Below are 21,217 nucleotides of genomic sequence, written 5' to 3' on the forward strand. Positions count from 1 at the left end.
AGCAGAGACAGCTCTGTCCTGGCTTCCTGTGAGCTTTCTCTCCTTCCCTTTCTGTCTCCCACACCCAACAGTATAATTATCACGGAATGGGAAGCTCCTCAAGGCCAAAAAGCATCACTGCAAGTGAGAGCTAACGTTCACTGAGCCAAGCACTTCCTGCATCCTCTCCCCACCACCCTGTGGGGTTGGCTCTCCTAAAAGCCCCACCTTAAAGAGAAGCCGGTGGAGGTTTAAAGAGGTTAAGTCACAAGCTCGCAGTCACCCCCTGGCAAGTCTGACACCAGAGCTGGAGTTTTAACGAACAAGGCGGTAACTTACCGACAGCCCCTTCCGCCCGCCAGGCACTGTGCTGAGCCCTCGACAGGTGTTTCGTCCTCACAGGGACTTTGCAACTGTATTTTATGGCTGGCGGAACGGAGGCACAGAGAGGTTAAGTAACTTGCCAAAGCCCAGGAAACTAGTAAGGAGCGCGGTAGGATTTGAACCCGTGCCATCTGGCTCTGGGTCATGCTCTCCATCCAGCCGCATGTTGTGCTAGCTAGCCACTGTTCCCTCCTGCCTCTGACCTGCCCGGGAGGGTTCTCTGGCTCTCGGCACCCCCAGCACCTGGAATAGCAGCAGCCCACGGGCGGCACTAGTCAGTGGTTGTGTGATGAGTGTGGAGCAGGGAAGCCGGTGGACACGCGACCCCGCCCCGGCCGTCCCAGAGCCTTTATGTCTGGAATAGCCCCTCTCCCGGGCTCCGTGCCCCCCACTACCCGGTTGTCCAGACAGCCCCAGGGAAGGACCAGATCCATAAACATGAGGCTCCACTTGGGCCCAGGAGGGGCTCTGGGCACTGTACAAGTCCTCAATATTATTGCTTTATTGTCATTTAAATGCAGCCTGCCTCAAACAGGCCACCCAGTTCTAGCCACCAGCACTGGACAAAACCCCCATTGAAAAGCCAATTACAATCACTCCATCTAAATTGTCATGGATTTGTATAGAAAATTACATCTCCATTTAGTCCTGAAGCGACATCCTGGGCCCGGACAGAGGGGAGGCTGGCCCATTTACCCCGCCAGCTCAGTGCGGGTGCCGCAGGCAGAGAGAAAGCCCAGGCTGCTGGGTCTTGGCCGGCCTGGGAAACAAAGGCCAGTTTGTGGGGGCCTGGAGAGAAGCTGGGCCTCTCAGGGCGGCTCAGATTCCAGGCCTGGGCCGATGGACCCTGCACCGCCAGCTGGTCTTCCCTGCTGGCGGCTGTGGCCAGACGAGCTCCTGACAGCAGGCTTCAGGCGGCCCGTCAGCCCCGCCACCATCCGAAGCGGCTGGAGCTTGGCTCCTGTCCACGCTGCCAGGAAGTGAAGGAGGTTTGGCCCAGAGAGCACTGGACCGGGATCCCGAAATCTTGGTTTCATTCATTCATTCATTGACACGCTATGAAGTGCTGGTGGCGTGAGAAGCAAGATAGCACAGGACTGAGCTCCAGCTTCAGGTGTCCTGGCGTGGCCCCAGGCTCTGTCCTCAGTAGCTGTGAGGGGCAGGCCACTTCGTTTATCCATTTAGTTCTGAAGTTGTTGAGCACCTGCTAGGTGCCGGAGGATGGACAAAATGGTTCTGACTCTTGGCCTTTAAAGGCCAGTGGAGGGTCCAGGTGCTCCACAGGTGATGAGCGTTCTGAGGGAAGTGAACAGGGGCTGCCTGGGCTTTGGGGAGGAGCTGGGGAAGTAGGCAGGTCAGAAGGAGCCGGTCACACCAAGAGCAAGTGGCAAGGCCATTCCAGGCAGAGGCAACCGTGGCTGTGTGGCGAGGCGGGTAGTGAGGCAGGCCGCGGCAGCAGAGAGATGCGGCAGGAGAGGAGGTCATGGGGGCACCCTGAGGACCTGTGGGCCTCTTCCCGGAGCTTCAGTTTCCTCATCTGTGGAAATGGGAATGAGGACCTGAGCCATGGGGGGCTTGGGCCAGGACTCAGGGCCATAAGGTATGTAAGATCTCAGCGGAGCTGGGCACAGGAAGCTCCTGGTTAACTAAGATAGCCTAACTTAGACGGTGCTGTCTACGGGCCAGATGGGGACCAGGGCCTTGCACGAATTAGCTCATTAATCCTCCCAACAGACCTATGGGGCAGGGCTGTTCTCCCCATTTCACAGGTGAGGAAACTGAGGGAACAGCACAGGTCAGCTACTTATGTGTTACTATTCCAGTAGCTTTTACTCTGGGTTAGCCCAGGGCTTGGCACAGAGCAGGCCCTCAGAGAGTGTTTGTTGAATTAGTGAATACATCTGGAAGGGGGACGCTGGGCAAGTGTGGGGAGCTCCGTGTGCATGTGTGTGAGTGACTGAGACTGGGTGTACTGTCTCCGTGTGCGGTTGTCTGTGACTCTGAGTGTGTGCGACTGCTGTCTGACAGGGTCACGCACTTGTCTCCCAGAGTCTTCACCCAAACGCCCGGTGGCTGTGAGGACTGTCAGGCCGGCTGTGTGTGTGGCTGTGTCAGACCGTGTATGGCTGCCTACACGCGTCTGTCTGGGCCCCAAGGGCCACCTGGCACCCTTCCTGGGCTGGCTGGCAGGCCCGGAGGCTATGGCGGGGCAGGACAGGCAGGTTCAGAGGTGAGGAGGGCAGAGTCCCCATCCTCCCCCCCTACCCCCGCCGGCCTCACCAGGCCGACCTGCAGATGGAAAAAATGTTCACACCCGGAGCAGGCGGGTGGCCGCCCCAGCGGGACTGCTCTGTGCGCAGAAAACAAGTTCTTCTGGTATCAGCTCGAGTTTGGCAGGAAGTGGCTTTTGGGTGGCAGGAAGTTGGATTCAGCTCATATCAGCCCTGGCCGAGGGGCAGGAGAGCAGTTATCTGGGGTTAAACAGAGTTACCGAGAAGTGGGGCCCCAACACCCCATACCTGATAGAGCTGGGGGCACAGCCCACCCCTCCTGGTCACTTGGGATGTAAATGGGCCTTATGAAGTGCTGCCGCCCATCAAGTTCCTCCTGGGCTCTAGACCCCAGACAGAGCTCGTCATCCACCTCCCATTACCCCCATGCAGCAGATGTGCAGACTGAGACTGGGAGAGGCAGTGGCTTCCCTGAGGTTGCAGAGACAAGTGGAGAGAACGGGAGGGGAGAGACTGAAAGAAATCTACAAGACAAGAGAAAAACCAAGACAGCAAAGAGGAGAGGGGAGATGGGATCGGGACAGAGAAGGTAGTTGAATGAATGCAGAGAGCAGTGAGACCACGCTGGTGGGAAGACTTCTGGAGTGTCCAGGCCCTCACGTGGACATCACAGCTGAGCTTGAGATCCTGAACCCATTTCCCAGAGGAGGGCGTGGGACCCACAGGGCCTCACTGGCTAAGCCAGACCTGGAATCCAGGTCTGATTCCAAAGCCCATGTTCTTTTGGGCCATGCCCCTGTGCCCACCTTCTAGGGCAGGGAAGTCCTAAAAGGGCTGCCAATTACCTGAGCTGTTTGCCTGGGTAAACAGCTGTTGATGAATTCACCGAGTTGGCCAGTAGAGACCCAAGGTTCAAACCTAGACAGGGTGGCTACAAACTCATGTGCTTAACCATGTGACAGGGTGTGCCAAGCACTGTGCCGGAGCAGGCAGAGCAAGCCATGGCCCTGCTCTCAGGCTGGGACCCAGAGCATCCAGCCACTGATCTAAAGCCCTGAAGCTCCACCCGGCAAGAAACGGAGTCTCCCAGCTCCCAGCCCCGGACACCCTGTACCCACCCGCAGCCCCCACTGGAGCCCTGGGGAGCGGGCCACTGGTCCTTCTGTTCTCATCCCAAAAGCAGCACCCAAGCTGTTCCCTGGCTGAGATGCTGATTTGAAGCTTGGTTTGCATGTCGTTTGCACATTACTCAGTTCACGTCAGAAGGTACGAACATCTCCCTTTCCCGGAGAGGGCTGCTGGGCCCCCCTGCCCTCCTCCAGACAGCAAAAATGCCAGCCGGCTAGACAGGGAGCTGCGCCCTGGCCTCTGACAGCACCCGCCTGCTGCCACCTCCCCCATTCCCTCCTGGAGCCAAATTTAGGCAGCTCTGCTACTGAGAGATGCGGAGAGCGGAGGCAGGAAATGGTGAGGTTGGAGACAGCCCGGCCTTGGCCCAGGCAGGGTGGGGCAACCCCAGGGGTGCCCCGTCCCTAAAGCCCTTGGCCCAATGCCCCCCCCACTCCTCCTCCCACAGGAATGTGGGCCTGGTTGGGGAACGCTGGGTTCTCAGCTGCAGCCCAGGGTGCTGGCTCCCCTGGCCATGAGGGAGGAGGGAGAGATGGAGGGAGGGAGGAGGTCATGGCCAGGGCAGTGGGGAAGGGATCAGATAGCCTCCTCCTGCCCCAGACACCCGCCGCCACTGGGGACGGGAGCCCGCTCTGCTTCTCAGCACTTCCTGCCCCTCCTTGGCGTGCCCCCCCCCAGACCTGACTGTGGGGCGGGGGGCAGGAGCCATAGCTGGGCCTGCGGGGACTGAACTCCCCGCCAGAGGCTCCACGAGGCCATCTCCTCCTTGGGCTAGCCTTTCACCTTGGTGGTCTTGGTTCCCCTACCTGGGAAATGGGGAGGCTGGCCTACAATGATTTCTGAGTGGCTACCCTCACTGAGAGCCAGGGTTTCTGGGAGGTCTGGCAGAAATTAGGGACGTGGCAGTGGCTTTAGGCCTAGGAACTTCTATTTCTCAGGTATGGCTAAGAGAGGCAGCTCCTTACTGATGCTGGGACAGGATGTGGGTGGGCTGAAGGGTGAAAGGAGAGGGCCTGGGCTGGATTACAGACACCAGGAACCTGGGGGTGGAGTTAATAGTGCCGGTAGCTGACAGCATGGATCCTGGGGTCTGAGTGGCTGGGTTTGAATCCAGCTCTTCCACTCTGTTCTCCATGCCTGTGGACAAGTCCCTTCCATTTTCTGTGCCTCAGTTTCCTCATCTATAAGATGGGGGTAATAATCCTCCCAGGGCTGCTGGGAAAGTGAAATGAGGCAGTGAATGCTTGGCACACATTAAGTGCACCACGATGCCAGCCACCAGCGTGATTGTTTTGTCTCCCTGGGCGGTTGGGAGGCCCCTGGAGCTATAACGGATGTGGACGCGATGGGGAGGCGCTGCAGCTTGGTGGTTAAATGGGCATCGGGATGGGAGTTCAAGTCTCCGTGACCCTGGGCAAATGGCCACACCCCGCTGCGCCCTGGGCGGGGAACAGCAGAGGCGCCTACCGCAGAGGGTCTGTGAGGATTACACAGATCAGGCTTGGCACGGCGCCTGGCACATAGCGGGCGCTCCCTGAAGGAGAGCTGGGCAGATCGAATGGTACCGCCCCGCACAAAGGACAGGTGGGCAGCGTCCCAGGAGGGCGGGGAGCGGAGCAGGTGCGCGGAGAGTGGGGAGGCGGGGTCGAAAAAGGGGGAACGCAGGGGCCGGCGGGCGGGCGTGCGCGCGCGCGCGCAGCAGGTGCGTGTCGAGTGGGCGGGGCCCCGCGCGGGCGGGGTCTCCAGGTGAGCGGGAGCGCGCCTCGAGGCCGGAGACTGGGGGAGGCGCGCCGCCCCGGCCCACCCGCCGGAAAGCGTCCCTGTGTCTTTAACGTCCTCCTCCCCGCGTTCCTTCCGCCCCCCCCGCCCCCTTTGTGCGCCCCCCCAGCCGGGCTGCAGCCGCGGAGCCGTCCCCCCTGCACTGACAGCTGGTATCTAATTACTGTGTGAGAATGGAAAGTCAGGCTGTCCCAGCTCCGGGGAGAGGGGATTAACGTCTCCTGCAGAATACACTTCCTCTGGTGGGTTGCCATGGTTACTCTCATTACCTGCCTGCCCGCGAGGAGCCCGCGCGAGCCGCTCCAGCAGGCCCTCCGAACCCGGGCCTGGCGCGCGCGCTCCTCCCGGCCCCTCCTCGCCGAGGCGCACGCGCGTGCGCCGTGGGGGGAGCGCGAGCAGCCTCACCCCCGTCCCCCAGCTCCCCGCCGGAGCAGCTGTCAGTGGCGCGCGCGGCTCGGCCAGTCCCAGCGCGCGCTGTCAACAGTCATTAGCGCGGGCCTTTCCCCTCCCCCTCCAGCCCCTCCTCCTCCCTCCAAGTCTGGGGTGGGGCCCGCACCTGGGGCCCCGCTCGCTAGCGCGCCCCGGCCGCCCGCCGCGGCCCCGAAGGGACCCGCCCGCTGGATCTGCTTGGCTCAGGGCCGCCCCCTTCCGCCTCACCCCCACCTCAGCGACCCCACTCCCCTGCCCTTGGCCGCGGCGCTCGAGGGAGGCGGGTGCCCAGAATCCTGGAGCGCGCCCCTCCATAGTAGCGGTGACCGCGGTTATTTATGGATATCTCGCCCAGGGTGGGGGCTATTTGTGCATCCTTTGGGTTCCCACAACCTTCCTGTGAGGTGGCGAAAGGCACTGCGCGTATCGTGTCATCTCTGCACAGGAGGAAACTGAGGCCCAGGGTCAGGGCTCATTGTCCTCAGGCCTGTGACTTAACCTTAGAGCACCTGCGCCCTCCTGGCACGCCCAGGCCAGAATTCCTATCCTCCAGGCCCTACCCTATCCTGCTTGAGAGCGCCTTAGCTACTCCCTCCCTCCATCCCTTAAACCAGGGTCATTGCGCCAAGAGGGGGACGCGTTGGCCCGCTACACCCCTTTCTCTTCCCACTCCTTCCCCGTTCACCCTTTCCAGACATCCCACAGTTAACAAAACCAAAAAGAAAAAAAAAAGGAAAAAGAAAAACATTCAGAGCTGCTTGAAGGGTGGCATCCCTCAAAGGTAGTGCTGTTGTTTGGGGGCTGATCCCCAGCACCCTGCCCTGTGGCCCCGGCGTGTGCATTTCGGTCCCCGGCGTGATTTGAAAGAAGATGGAGGTTCAGCGAAGCAGAAAGGAAGCCTTGGAATATATGAGGCCTGTTCCAGATGGCAGGTGCGATGCGGTGGCGGCTCTGCACTAACAGTTGGAGATTGTGCACAGGGGTGGAGAAGAGGCAACATTAGGTCCTCCACGCCTTGTTTTTGTATTTATTTATTTATGCGGGGGGAGGTCTCATCCCTCCGCCCCATTCAGGCCTACAGAGCTCAGTGCAACCATGGGTCCGAAAATTCTGCTGTGAATCTTTATCTTGGAGTTTTCTGCTTTTGGTTTTGGTTTCCAGTCTGCAGTAAGTAGTGTTCATAATGTAGGGAAATTCAAATACTGTCCTTGTCCCATTAAAGTAACGGCCCCTCTCAGTCATCTGAGTGCCCTTTACAAACTGTGACCGGCTTCTCTTGGAGATTCTGAGGAAAGAATTTCTGGATATTTGGGTGACGGTCTTCATTCTGGTTTTCTGTTCTTTTCGTTCTCTCCATTTAGTTTGCTTTTTAAATTTCATCTCCACCATTTTCCTTTCCCTCTGAGGACCCTTTGCAGGAAGCTGACTCCTCCCCTTGGGTCTTCTTTCAGCCCTACCAGTAGTTGGAATGAGACTTAGCGGGAACTCCCCAAAAACTGCTACCCCCATTTCCAAAACCTTGGTCCCGCCTGAATTGATTAAAGTGTGGTTTGGGGCACGGGAGGAATGGCCACAGTTCCAGAAGTTGGGAGGAACACGCAGCTAATAGCGTTTGCAGTAGCTTTTGCCTGTCATCTGGCTGGCCCTGATGGGATGGGGCAGCATCTTCACACGTGTCTGTGCAATCAACCTCCTGAAGTCCTGGGCTCCCAAACAAGTGGTAGCTAAAGGTGTGTTTCCCCAGGGGTGGGTTCTGCTCACTGACTTTCTCCTCTGACAGCAATCTCGTTGATTTTTTTTTGAAATAAATTTATTTATTTTTGGCTGCATTGGGTCTTCGTTGCCATGCGCGGGCTTTCTGTAGTTGCGGCGAGCGGGGGCTACTCTTCGTTGTGGTGCGTGTGCTTCTCATTGCGGTGGCCTTTCCCGTTGAGGAGCACAGGCTCCAGGCGCACGGGCTTCAGTAGTTGCAGCACGTGGGCTCACTAGTTGTGGCACACGGGCTCAGTAGTTGTGGCACATGGGCTTTGCTGCTCCGAGGCATGTGGGATCCTCCCAGACCAGGGCTCGAACCCGTGTCTCCTGCATTGGCAGGCGGATTCTTAACCACTGTGCCACCAGGGAAGCTCGTTGATTTTTACTCTTTGTCGAGAGCTGCACCAAAAGGGCTCATCCTAAGGACTGTTTGCATGGTTTCTTCCTCTACCTTAGGAACCCAATTGAGAAATGTCCCCACTGTTTAGCCTCATTCTCTTAATCATGGACACTTCGTTGCTGGAAGGCATATGCCACTACTATAGTGATGGTGGTGCACTAAACGGCACCCCGGTGGCCTGAAACGGTGAGCCCACTTTGATAAGTGTATAACTTATTACCAGCAAGTGACTTTGAAGTTCCAGTGGAGATGACAGAACTGCAATCCATTAGCAATTGGACCTCACCTGCCATCAAGGGCAGGAGTCCGTTTAATTGGCTTAGTGGGAAGACAGGCAAAAGTCAGTCAGATTCAGGAGCTCACCTGAGAGATGACTCCCAACAACAGCCTGCGAGGCCACCCAGGCAGGGGCCTGGGAAGACATGCTCATCTCTCTCCTAGGTTTGCAGCCCTGGGCACAGCAGTCCCCTTTGTGCCGAGCATTCAGATCATTTGAGGAAACTGAGGAAGCCAGAAAAAGACCCGTCAAGGGATGACCTGCTTAAGTATTAATTAATTTTGCCAGGGAGGACTTAAAAATCAGATGTCAGGATGCTGGGCACTCCCGCTCTTTCTATCCATTAGCCACATTAAGCCTCTGGGTAGGTGTTTTGAATTCATACTAATGTTGTCCAATGAGATTCTTTTCTTCCCACCATTAGGAAAATGGGTCTTCCCTGGAGAAGAAAGTATTAATATATTAGGCCTGGCAGCACGGAACATGTTTATTCTTTTTTTTTTAATTTTTTTAATTTTTATTTTTTTATTCTTTTTTAAAAAAAATATTTATTTGGCTGTGCCACCTGCGGGATCTTCGTTGTGGCATGCGGAATTTTTAGTTGCGGCATGCGGGATCTAGTTCCCTGACCGGGGATCGAACTCGGGCCCCCTGCACTGGAAACGTGGAGTCTTAACCACTGGACCACCAGGGAAGTCCCAGAACATGTTTATATTCATTATCCAATGCCAGTTTCCTTACTAGTTACCTCCCTGTCTCAATCACAGAGACATTCTAATCAGCAGTTCCCCAAATCTGTCATGCATTAGAATCAACTGGGGGGTCTATTAAAATCCTCAGAGTGTCAGATTTGGTAGGTCTGAGGTGGAACCTGAGAATTGCGTTTCTAACAAGTTCACAGGTGATGCCTAGGGGCCACACTTTGCGAACCATTGTTATAAATATTCTGAAATACCAGCCTTGCTTAAGTAGACATTTGGTGGTTTCCTCAATGACTTGCAACCTGGTCTTTAGTTTGGAACCCAGATGGGCTGGTTTTAAGGAAGATGGTAATAACCAAGAAAGTTTGTAGCTCCATGAATTTTTTTTTTTTTTTGGCCGTGTTGGGTCTGTTGCTGCGCGCTGACTTTCTTTAGTTGTGGCAAGCAGGGGCTACTCTTCGTTGCGGTGTGCGGACTCCTCATTGCTGTGGCTTCTCTTGTCGCGGAGCACGGGCTGTAGGCAAGCGGGCTCTGGAGCGCAGGCTCAGTAGTTGCGGTGCACGGGCTTAGTTGCTCCGCGGCACGTGGGATCTTCCCAGACCAGGGCTCGAACCTGTATCCCCTGCATTGACAGGCAGATTCTTAACCTCTGCGCCACCAGGGAAGTCCCGCTCCATGAATTTTTAACAACTATTGCCATGTCTGGTTTTGTTGGCCCAAGTCTGGCTGGCTGTTTTTGGAGTTAGCTGTTTCAAAAGGAGGTAGTAAGTTACCATGGCAATATTCTTCCCCACACAGGAAGGCCCCAGAGGTCGGTCCTGCACAACTGACCACGTGTTTTTTTTTGTTTTTTTTTTTTTGCGATTCGCAGGCCTCTCACTGTTGTGGCCTCTCCCGTTGCGGAGCACAGGCTCCGGACGCGCAGGCTCAGCGGTCATGGCTCACGGGCCCAGCCGCTCCGCAGCACGTGGGATTTTCCCGGACCGGGGCACGAACCCGTGTGCCCTGCATCGGCAGGCGGACTCTCAACCACTGCGCCACCAGGGAAGCCCTGACCATGTGTTTTTCATGGATTTTCCCATGCGGTGCTGCTGGGTTCCATTCCATCACTCCTGGTTGGCGTTCCCAGGAAGTGGGGAATAGCCAAGAGGCTCCAGCCCCACTCTTTATCCAGCCTGTAGATGAAGTGAGCTTCCTTTGTCAACCCAGGGCCCAGCTTGCTTAGGGCTGTGGATCAGACTAAGCTAACTTGGGTACAAAGCAGAGGTGGTTGGCAGAGGCATCCCAAGGCTATGCGGAAGGTGCTGTCCACTCCCTAATTAGCAGCTCAAGCGTTGTAGTACTGCGTCTGGATTCTCGGCTAGGAAAGGCATGTCTTTCCTGCAGCGTTTAGCATGAAAGTTATTACCTCTGTGGATGCAGGGCATGGCAGAGCTGTCTGTGGCACGTGACTGCCGTGCGATCCCTTTGTTCTCTTCCCAGGGTTCTCCTTGAAGGCCACACAGATATCCTGGTGTTCCACCCTCAGGGTGTAGTACACATGGTGTCCAGGTGGCCACAGCTCACCAGAGGACAGTTCAAGGTGTGGCTCTGCAGACCTTGTGTGGTTTGAATTCTGGTTGCTACGGGCCCTCTCGTTTCCCGTGTACATTTCTGCAGTTGAGATAGACCGATTACAGGACCCAGGTTTGAACAGCACAGGAGATGACAATCCATTTTTTGTTTGTTTGTTTGCGGTACGCGGGCCTCTCACTGTTGTGGCCTCTCCCGCTGCGGGGCACAGGCTCCGGACGCGCAGGCTCAGCGGCCATGGCTCACGGGACCAGCCGCTCCGCGGCATGTGGGGTCTTCTCGGACCGGGGCACAAACCCGTGTCCCCTGCATCGGCAGGCGGACTCTCAACCACTGTGCCACCAGGGAATCCCCGACAATCCATTTTTAAAGAGGGAGCATCCCTGAATAGTTTCTCTGGGTTAATTTTATGGTCACGTTGGGCCAGGTACAAAGCTGTTGGTTACCCGCGCCTGCCTGTGAATGGAGGTGGGAGGCTGGGACCGAGGCAGGTCAGGCACTGGGCAGTGTGTTTTGCTGTTTAATCTGAGTTCGTTAGTTATACCTTGACTTTAGGAAAGCTTATTCCAAGTATTTGTGACAGCCTTATTAGCATGTTATTTTGCATAAGATTCTGCATCTCTTTTGATGGTGGTTATTACCTTGGGGGACCCCTTCTGTAACCTGAATGGATCTATGTGGCAGATGCCTGACTTACGTTCTTACCTGAGCCTTGGAACATCCAACTAGGACTTTTTAGATTCATTTTACAGGTGAGAGGAAACTGAGTTGTTGTTTTTTTTAATTAATTAATTTATTTTTGGTTGCATTGGGTTTTCGTTGCTGTGCACGGGCTTTCTCTAGTTGCAGTGAGCGGGGGCTACTCTTAGTTGCGGCACGCGGGCTTCTCACTGCGGTGGCTTCTCTCGTTGCGGAGCATGGGCTCTAGGAGTGCAGGCTTCAGTAGTTGCGGCATGCAGGCTTCAGTAATTGTGGCTTGCAGGCTCTAGAGTGCTCAGTAGTTGTGGTGCACGGGCTTAGTTGCTCCGTGGCATGTGGGATCTTCCCGGACCAGGGCTCGAACCCGTGTCCCTTGCATTGGCAGGTGGATTCTTAACCACTGCGCCACCAGGGAAGCCCAGGAAACTGAGTTTTAAGACGTGAAGAAGTGACCTGTCCAAGGTCACCAAGCTGGTTAGGGGATACTTTCCATCTCACCTATCTAAAATATTATCTTTCATCAGATTGTCTTTTTTCTCTCTTCCTTCTCATCAAATTTTATCAACTTTTTCCAGAAGCATCTGTGTTCTGGCCTGAAAAAATTTTATGAGCAGAGAGGTCTATTCACTTGTAAGCAGCGAAACCCATCATTATGCCTCTGGGACTCAGATTATTGAAATCCGGAACTACCCACCCCATTATACTTTTTAAAAATATACCTTTTAAAATTAAGTTTAACAGACACACAAAAAAGTACACAAATTATAAGTGTTCAGATCAATGGCTTTTTATAAACTGAACCCACCCCTGCTCAAGAAATAGAAACCCAGTTGTATTTTCATTCTTAAGTTTCTTTTGTTTGTTGTTGTCAATGTGAACCTCTGGTTAGCAGTGTATTGTAACTGACCTGTCATAATATTTGTCCCATGCATCTCTGTCACGGCAGTATTTGAAGATCTCCAAAATGCTGGTAGTTACAAGTCAGCTAATGAATTAGTCACTGATGAGCCCAGGACTTCAGAGGGGGACTTCAGATACCCTCAAGACGGAGATAACAGTAACTTCTGAGAGGGTTTAAGAATAGCAGTCATGGAATTTTACAGCTCATCTCATAAGTGAAGCTCAGGGAGGTTGAAGAGTTTGCCTACGATCTCACAGCAAGCAGTCAGGACCAGCAAGCTGCTCTTCCTACACAGGCGCGCGAACACACACACACACACACACACACACACACACACACACACGTACCTGCTGAGAAGTCCCCATTGCAGTGGATGCAGGGCCAGTGAGGTCACCACCCAGGGTCATCACTCATGGACGCTGCCCACTAGCCCTGGTGTTTGGTCCCTACGTCCCAGATGCCCTTCCTTTCCACCTGCTCTCAAGTGGGCCACTGGCAAAGAGATAGCCCTACTATCCTATCATGGCACGTTGAGAAAATTGCTGGATAAAAGCAAACCCTGCCTGTGCCCAGAATGTATTGTGAGTGAGTGTCCCATTCAGCGTGCCCTCGATTCTCCCTGGACGACAAAGACCAAAGTCCTGAGCCGGCTCTGACCCTTACCAGCCACCATCCCACAGGCAGGTCCTGACCCTAACGGTCTCCCAGGCTTGTCGCGATGTTCAGCCCCGTCCTGGCTGGGGGAAGCTTGGCAATGGGCAAAGCACTTCTTAATGACAATATTTATCCAGCAGTTTCTGTGGCCAGGCTTGGTGCTAAGTGCCGCGCACACATTTCACTTACTCCTCTCTGCAGCTTATGGGAAAGGTGCTTCCGTTATGCCCAGCCTCTAGGTAAAGGACCTGAGGCTCAGAAAAGCAAAATACCTGCTCAGGGTCACACAGCCACGTCAATGATGGGGCCCCATTGCAACTGGAGAAGTGTGTGTCTAAACTACCCTGCCTGGCTGCCGCTTACAACCACCCAGTCATTCAGCAGCTGTTTATTGAGCCTACTGTGTGCCAGGCATTGTGCTCTGTGCTGGGGAGACAGCTGTGAGCCCCCAGAAGAACACCCCCTTTCCCCCTCCAGAGAGCCAACATTCTTGAGTGGGATCCTTTGGGGAAGAATTCTACTGGAGATGTGTGTTTTGAGCACTCTTGGAGAAGAGCCTGCCTCCTTTTTCCCAGATTCCCCTCCCAAACACTGCTTGCTCTTCCTCTTTGAAACCCCCGGGGCCCTCCAAGGCTCCACTCTGGGAGATGGTGGCTGAAAGCCCAGTGTCCCTGAGATCCTGGCACTCCTTTTTGGGGCCAGCTGACGGCACTCGTGCCAGCCCAGTAAGAGGCTCGGGGGGTCCACGGTCACCCCACTCCTGTGGCCCTGCCACCTCCACGTGGCCTTGTGTCTGTCATTCTCTACGTCTCCACACACAAAGAGCCCGGGTGCCGTTGCCGGCGCTCAGCTGCTGGAGTGGGGAGGTGGGCAGCGGTGAAAAGCTTTTCTGAAATGCCAGGGCGAGGCAGGAGTCACCCAGGTGATCCGAGCCGTTTCCCTGGGACCCTAGCCCCCGACCACAGCGAAAGGTGACTGCTAATTGGGGAGCTCTCGATGGAGCCGCATCTATTTAGCACCGCCCCCCTCCCCAGAGGCTTCCAGGATGGTCTTGGCACAGTGTGTGATTCGAAAGCTCCCTTCTGAGCCTGGCACAATCTGTCTGAAATTGTGAACATGGTGGCTCTTGGTTTTTTAATTTGTTGTTTTTCTCTGCCCATTGTTTCTGGCAGATTTAGTAGCAGCAGCCACCCTTGACTCTGGAAGCCCCCTCCCTGCGGCCCTCTCAGCAGGCTCCTGTCCCCCAGCCCCCCAGACCTACCGTCGGAGGCCTTACGGGGTCAGCGAGCAGCGGTGTCCCTGCCCCTGACCCACTGCCCAGCCACAGGGCCCAGCTCTCACCCTGCCATCATCCCTGACACTAACACAGCTTGTCCACCCTGTCGCAGGGGGCAGATGGCCTGTCGGAGCCGGAGGGCATCTCTCTGAAGCGGGTCGCTGTGGTGGAAGATTTCTTTGACATCATCTACTCGATGCATGTGGAGAGCTCAGCGGAGCCAGGCAAAGCCCCCAAGCACGCTGGGCAGAAGAAAACCTACCGAGCGGTGAGATTTCTGTCTCTTTGCCTCTGCTGGCAGCCCCAGGCCTTGGCAGGAGGCCATGGGATCCGCACATGTTGGACAGGGGGGTGGGGCAGGGAGCTGAGGCGTGATGAAACAGCCTTTGGGGACCCAGGGGGGCACAGGGCAAGGGCATGGCAGCCAGAGATGGCTCATGGGGCGAGGGGGCGGGCTCTGTGGTCTGAGCACAAAGGAGAAGCAGGTTGAAGGGAGTGAGAGGGAGGGAAGGAGAGGGATGAGGGAAGGAGGAAAGCCCTCCTCTTCCTGGTTTCTGCTTCACTCCATCCCCCCAGCCCCAGCCTGGGGCCGCAGTTGGGGGTGGGGTGGCTAGATAATAATAATCATCAGAGCAAATGCTTCCATGGCATTAACTGTGTGCCAGGCCTGTCCTGAATACTCCCTATGTGTGAGTTAATTCAGCCCCCTACGACCCTGTGAAGTCAGTGCTGGAAGTTCCCCAGGGGAAGTCTGAGGACCTGGGCCCCACCCTCTAGGAAAGCACAGTTCGATTTGGGGTGGGGAGGCTGAGAGCAAAACCAAGATACGAGAAACAGAAATGTGTCCAAGACTAGCTTCGAGGGAACAAGAACCCAGGTACGCCTGGGCCCCTCCAGACACCAACTTTCGGTGCTAAGCCAGGGGGACTTCATGGAGAAGGTGGCAGGTGAGCTAGCAGTCTAAACTTTGGGTAGGCAGAAGAGAGCAGAGGCAGCAACCTAGGGTGGGAAACATCACACACCGGGCAGTGGAGGGGATGGTGGCCGGAGCAGGAGGGGCCTGCCTGGGTTCTGGTCCTGCCCCCCGCCATTGACCCCCATTGCCATGGCTCGTGCCCAGCTCTGAACCACTTGTCTGGCACCCACCACTGAACCAGTACAGCCAAGCACTTTATGTTCGTTCAAGCCTCACAGCAGTCCTGTGACAGAGGTGCTGTGGCCCATTTCACAGTTGAGGAAACTGAGGCCCAGAGAGGTAGGCTACCGCTCTAAGGTCACACAGCACTGAAGTGGCAGTCAGCTCTGTGTTGACTTTCTCTCTGGCTTCCTAGAGACCTGCCCCTCTGTGATGGGGCTACCTCACCCAAAGCGGATGCGAACCCTCCAAGTTCTTTTATAAATAGCCTTGGAGTGCAGCGGAGGTGGCCTGTATAAGTCTATAGTTTCCCCATATGGCCTGATTTTTTTAAAAAAAATCCAATAATCTGGTTTGTCCTTGTCCTCCTATGGCCTTTGCTCTAAATGAGTCTTAAGGATGGACCCGCATGACAAGGACCTCAGAGAGATGAGGGGTCGGGCTGAGGGAAGCAGGAGATGATTGTCCTATCTGCCCCGACCTCTACTGCTTCTCAGCACTTGTGCGTTGGGCAACGGCTTGTGGGAAGGGAGTTCTGAGGGTATTTCCACCGGAGGGTCATAAATGGAGGGAGGGATACCCGAGCTGGGGCCTGTCTGGGCCCCTTGGTACTGATGCAACCCCGCACACTTTCTCAGCGTTGAATTTGCCTTGCTGGGAGCCGGCACGTGCCAGGCTCTGCGCTCAGCACGTCCCCTGCACCAGCTCTCTGAGCCATCACATGGATGAAGCAGGTGCTGCTGTACCCCCATTTTACAGATGAGGAAAGCGAGGCTCAGAGAGATGAATAAACCTGCCTTGAGGTCATCCAGCTGATGTTCAGAGCCAGGCAGCTGTCCCAGAGCCCACACCCTGACCACCACACATGCCACCTCTCTACAAACCTCCTATGGCCAGCTAGTGGGGTCCGCTGACTTGCTTGTACCAACCAGACCTCATGATTTCCCTGGTCCCCTGGGTGCCCAGCCCCAAGTCTCGCCCTCGGGCACTTCCTGGGTGTTTACGAAGGCTGGGGTCTTCGAGCTCTGTGCTGCGGAGAGGGCGGGGCTGGCTGCACCCGCCAGGCTCTGCGTCTCTGGGCCAAGCGGACGTCCAGCCCTTGGCTCTGCGCTTCCTGGCTTCTCGTCCATATGCCCGCCGCGTGCCCCACTTCCCGCTGCCCAGCCTGGAGCTGGCACATGACTGGCAGCGAGCCAGCTGGGCTGCGTGCAGAGCTGGAATTTCAGCAGCAGGGCCAGGGCTGAGGGAGCAGGCCAGGCCCTCCTGCAGTGGGTGTGAGGCCGGGGGGCCGCCGTACCCCCTTCCTCCCCTGTGTGCCTCCTCTCCCTTCCCCCCTCTTCTCCATCTGTCACCCTTCTCATTGCCACCCTTTTCCTTTTGGGGGGATGGGGCGGTGCCCGCATGCTTTTGTCCTCCTCTTTTCACCTGCTCCCATTTTCCTCAGCCTAAGCCTAGCTCTTCAGCCCCATCCATGCCTGTGGAAAGAGACCCGCCCCCCTCAAAGGAAACTCCGTGCTGCTGGGTGCAGAGAGGCACAGCCTGGCGCTGCGGGCTTTGCGTCAGGCCCTCAGGAGGGGTTTTTGGACCTGCCTGTGTGTGCTTTACCAAACGTGAATCCTGGGACTGCCTTGCTGTCTCTGGGGACACCTGGGACCTTCCAGATTCTTGCAGGCCTGGGGTGCCTGAGGGAGCCGGAGCCTGGAAGGGAGATGGGCAGGCTTGTTCAGGGCATGAAAGGAGGCGCATTCTTCAGTGGGCAAAGGACTTTCTAGGGATCAGAGAGGGCAGGTAATGAGCTTTTCTGAAACTGGAGGTCTCTGAGCCAGGGGTAGATGGCTGTTAACGACGGACAATACAGGGGAGTCCCATCTTGGGCAAGAAGCCCCTGCCTTACGTTGCCTCTGACGCAGCGTGACCTGAGGTCCAGAGGATCCCGGGGAGTCGTGCCAAGGCAGGGGTGTGGGTTCTACAAAGTTCGCTGAAGCCACATAGAGGACTGGTCCTTCTTCAAGGGGCGTTTCTGGTGTCTGCACCCATCTGAATTAGGGTGATCCCCTTTGCTTCCTTCCTCTTTCCCAGGGTGCTAGTAGGCTAGATCGGGTTCTGGAGTCCTGATCTGGCTGCCCAGACCACTTCGGAGCTGGGGCCAGATGTGGTCAGCAGCTGCTGCAGGCCCACCACGTGCTAATCCACCCGCAGGGCAGAAGGAGGATCTTGTAAAGTGGTGCAAATCCCCCCAATTGGCCTCATCTGTCTTTGTTGACCTCTGAGTTGGGGACCGAAAATGGGGCCTTGCAAGTCAGCAACTCTGCAAATAGCTTCTGCTCTCCCTGCCAGCGAAATCTCACTCAGTTTTTACTACTAAGAAAAACGTAAAAGACACATTCATGTATGTGTTTCAGTGTCCAGGCAGGAGGCCTGAGAGCGAGGCAACAGACAGTCCAGGGCCTCCAAGGGCAGCTGGGTGGGGACAGGGGTCCTGGAGCTTCCCCTCTTAAGTGCAACAGCTCCATCTTTATCTGTGTCATGTTTTGGGCTTCAGGATAAGAGTCTATTTCCAGAACACTGTCTGTAGCTCTAAAACTATCTGAAAACCACCATCCTACTGACCAGGGCATCAGCTGGGGTGGTCCTCCTTGTTTCAGCTCATCCTGTGGGTCCTGTGGCCTTGGGCATCTGTGCAGTCAAACAAATGGAGGTCCCATTTCTCATGTGGACAAGGCAGGAGCATGAACCAAAAGATGCCCACAGGAGGTCGAAGGCCCCAGTGGGGGAAGGCATCGTCCTCCATTCGGGTCCCTGCAGCCGCGTGGAGCTGGACTCTGCACTTTACTGGCTCCCCGGGGAGCTCTTAGCGAGGCTGCAGACATTCCAGCCACACAGGGCAGGGCTTCCCTCCCGGGCCCTCGGAGAGCTCCAAGGACTTCTTACCCACCCGCCTTTGGTCCAGCCCACCTGCCCATCCATGGGACCCAGGGCCAGAAGGCGTGTGCCCGGTGCGCCACCTCCCTGTGGCACTCCGGCCAGCCTTTGCATACTGCTGGGTCCCTGCCAAGGCCGGGAGAGCTGGGGCTGCCACTCCGGCCCCTGGGTAGGACGCTCTCTCGTAACTGTCCCTGTGCCTACAGTGGGCCAGGCGGCAAGCAGGGCCTCTGCCTATGCCACAGGCAGCCCTCAGCAGAGCAGCCCACCCAGGAGGCTCTCCCTGAGCCCTGCAGAAACTCTGTCTCTGCCCAGCGGCCGATGAGCTCCGGGTAGTAAAGTAGGGCTTCTTTCCCCATGGTGTCACCCTTCCTTTCCCAGCAGACTGCAACCCTCCTCCTCCACGCCCTCACCTCAGCTCTTCTGGGGCCTGACCAGAGAGGCCACACCTCGGGCACCTAGGAGGTCGTCTCCTGGCCCAACTGAGCCTTGGCCCTCTGCTTGGCACAGCGGGCATCCTCCCCTCTTGCCCGTTGACTCCTGCAGCCGTCAGCCCCTCAGCAGGACCCATCCCTCCCAACCCCGCAGGCCCAAGAGGGACCTGCCACCCCTAAGACTACCAGGCAGCCCCTGGCTGGGGATGAAGATGTCCGCATGCGTGGCAGGAGAGCCCCCGTGCCTCGGCCCTCACGCCCTCCCATCCACCAGCTCCAATCAGAGAGCAGGGCTTTGCCCTTGTCCCTGACCTCCAGAGGAAGGCAATCAGACAGGGAATTTGGAAGGGAGATAACTCATCAAGGAGCCTGCCTGCTCCGCAGAGCATCAAATCAGCTGAGAAATAACAATTGTGTCACCAAGATCAACTCTGCATTTGTAGCCGGCCACCAGGCAGGAGCGGCCCCTGGAGCTCCGCAGGCAGCACAGCCTAAGCTGGTCCTCTGACGGCCTGGCCGCAGCCGGGGGGGCCCCCTGGCACCCCCCCAACCCCATCCACTCTGCCTCACCCCGCCCTGCTTCCTAGCCACCACAGAGATGGGCCTGGGCACGTGTCCACCCCGCAGGAGCAGACCAGGTGCGTCCTGGAGAGCAGCCCCTCCTACTGTGGGCTGACCAGCACCCTTGGCCAACTTTCCCGACTGGGCTGCGGCGAGAACGGCGGAATGCTAGGGTGGTGCTGCCCCTTAGTGGAGAGGAGCGGAAGGGCCTGGGCTCTGGGAAACGTGAAAAGCAGCAACTGGGCAGCCACCGGCCTCAGCCAGGAAACCCGGGTCCAAGAGGTCCCTCTGGGCCCCTCAGGCAGCCAAACCAGGACCAGTGGGTTTCTCAAAACCCAGAACAAGAGGAGAGGACAGAGCTTCTGGGCCCACACCCCGCTCTTCCCCACTCCCCCACCCAGTCTCTTTCTTGTGTCGCCTCCCATCTCTTTCACCTTCCCTCCCACACTGCTTACTCTTTCTCCCTAGCTAGGGGAGGCCCCCTGGAGACAGCTATGGGGCGTGACCTGGAGCTTGGGTTCTAGTCTGGCATTGCTCTAAGGAGCTGTGTGATCTTGGGCGAATTGGTTCACCTCTCTGGGCCTCATAAACTCACCTGGAACAAGGGGGTCCCTAAGAGTCTGTCCAACTTGAAAAATCGAACCGCTTGGCATCAGCCTTTCACAGCTCTCTTGATCTGTGAGTAGATCAAGGAATAGCTTGTAGAGCTTCGGGTTCCATTTATAGGCCCGGAGCCGGTCGCTTTGTAAGTGAGGCTCAGTTTCTTCATCTCGAATTGTGGAAGTTGTCTCCTCCTACCCTAGACCAATGTTTATCAAGTCATTTTTCAGTAGTAGCAATGATATGTTGAGAGGAATATTCCCAACTTACGAGAACATAGGTTAAAGACTAGATGATGTTTCATTGTTTTGCTTATTCAATTTTTAAGCTTCTTTAATTGAAAAATTTACAACTGCTGGTATTCTGCAAAAGTACTGACTCATTTCCATGGCTGACACTCTAAGACATCTGCTCCTTGCTCCTCAAATCCCTGCCCTTCCTGGCAAGGGCAAAGTGCCTGCCACCAAAGCACAGCCCTTGGTGAACCGGTGACCAAGCCACCTCCCCAAGGGTCCGTGTAACAGCAAACCTCCTCTCTCTCCCAGATCGCCGAGACCTACGCCTTCCTTCCGCGAGAGGCTGTGACCCGGTTCCTGATGAGCTGCACAGAGTGTCAGAAGAGGATGCACTTTAATTCCAACGGCCTGGAGCCCAAAGGTAGGGGAGGAGGTGGGCGCGCTGGAGGCTCAGGGGAGGCTCTGCGGGGAGGGGCTCTCCCCCAGGAGGGCCTGCCCTTTGCTGGCACGGACAGAAGAGTGCATGGCCAGCAGTTGTCACAATTCCCAGAGGCCAGTGTGGGTCCATGGAGCTGCCCAGAGAGCCTCATTTTAGGTTTGTTTTTTTTAAAACTTTTTTTTAAATGTCAAGTTTCACTTAAAAACCAATAGCGCATTCCTACTGCCCTTCAAGACTCTCCTCTCCCACCGAGGTCCCAGACGGAAATGGCCACCTCGCCCCGTTCCCTGAGCTCTGCAGTACTTGCCTCCCAGATCTCACCCCAGGCGGCGTGCACGTGGATCTGGTCTCACTGACCCGACTGTACACTCTCTGAGGACAGGAGCACCCCCCCCACTGCGTGCACCCGCCTACCCTATGGCCACCCACCTGCCATTAGCAGGCCTCCCTAAGTATTTGTCCCCTGCCCCCCACCCCCAGTGCACACCCAGGAGATCTGTGGGGAGTCGTTAGAATTGAAAATGCCCAGAGTACTTGTGATCAGCCGAAGGTGGTCCCTTAGACCGACATCCAAGCTCTCCAGCTCTACCCTGCCCAGTGAGATCCCCGCTTCAGTCTCCCACAGCCTCTACCCGAACATCCCAGAGGCCTCCAGTAAGTCTGGGCCATCTGTTCGCAGGTGGCTTTGGCATAGCGAGACAGGCCGTTATGTTTAACTCAGCACT

General features: G+C 56.4%; 1 protein-coding gene across 1 annotated transcript in view; it reads left to right on the forward strand.

The window, feature by feature from the left end:
* The window catches only part of NOL4L (nucleolar protein 4 like), a 129,599-nt gene that overhangs the window by 37,419 nt on the left and 70,963 nt on the right, over positions 1–21,217 (forward strand). The window contains exons 2-3 of the mRNA XM_060123577.1: positions 14,278–14,433; positions 20,363–20,474. Coding sequence (XP_059979560.1) covers positions 14,278–14,433; positions 20,363–20,474 — 268 coding nt within the window. The remainder of the gene's footprint in view (positions 1–14,277; positions 14,434–20,362; positions 20,475–21,217) is intronic.

The sequence above is a fragment of the Lagenorhynchus albirostris genome, chromosome 15 (assembly GCF_949774975.1).
Source record: "Lagenorhynchus albirostris chromosome 15, mLagAlb1.1, whole genome shotgun sequence".
NCBI classification, from domain to species: domain Eukaryota; kingdom Metazoa; phylum Chordata; class Mammalia; order Artiodactyla; family Delphinidae; genus Lagenorhynchus; species Lagenorhynchus albirostris.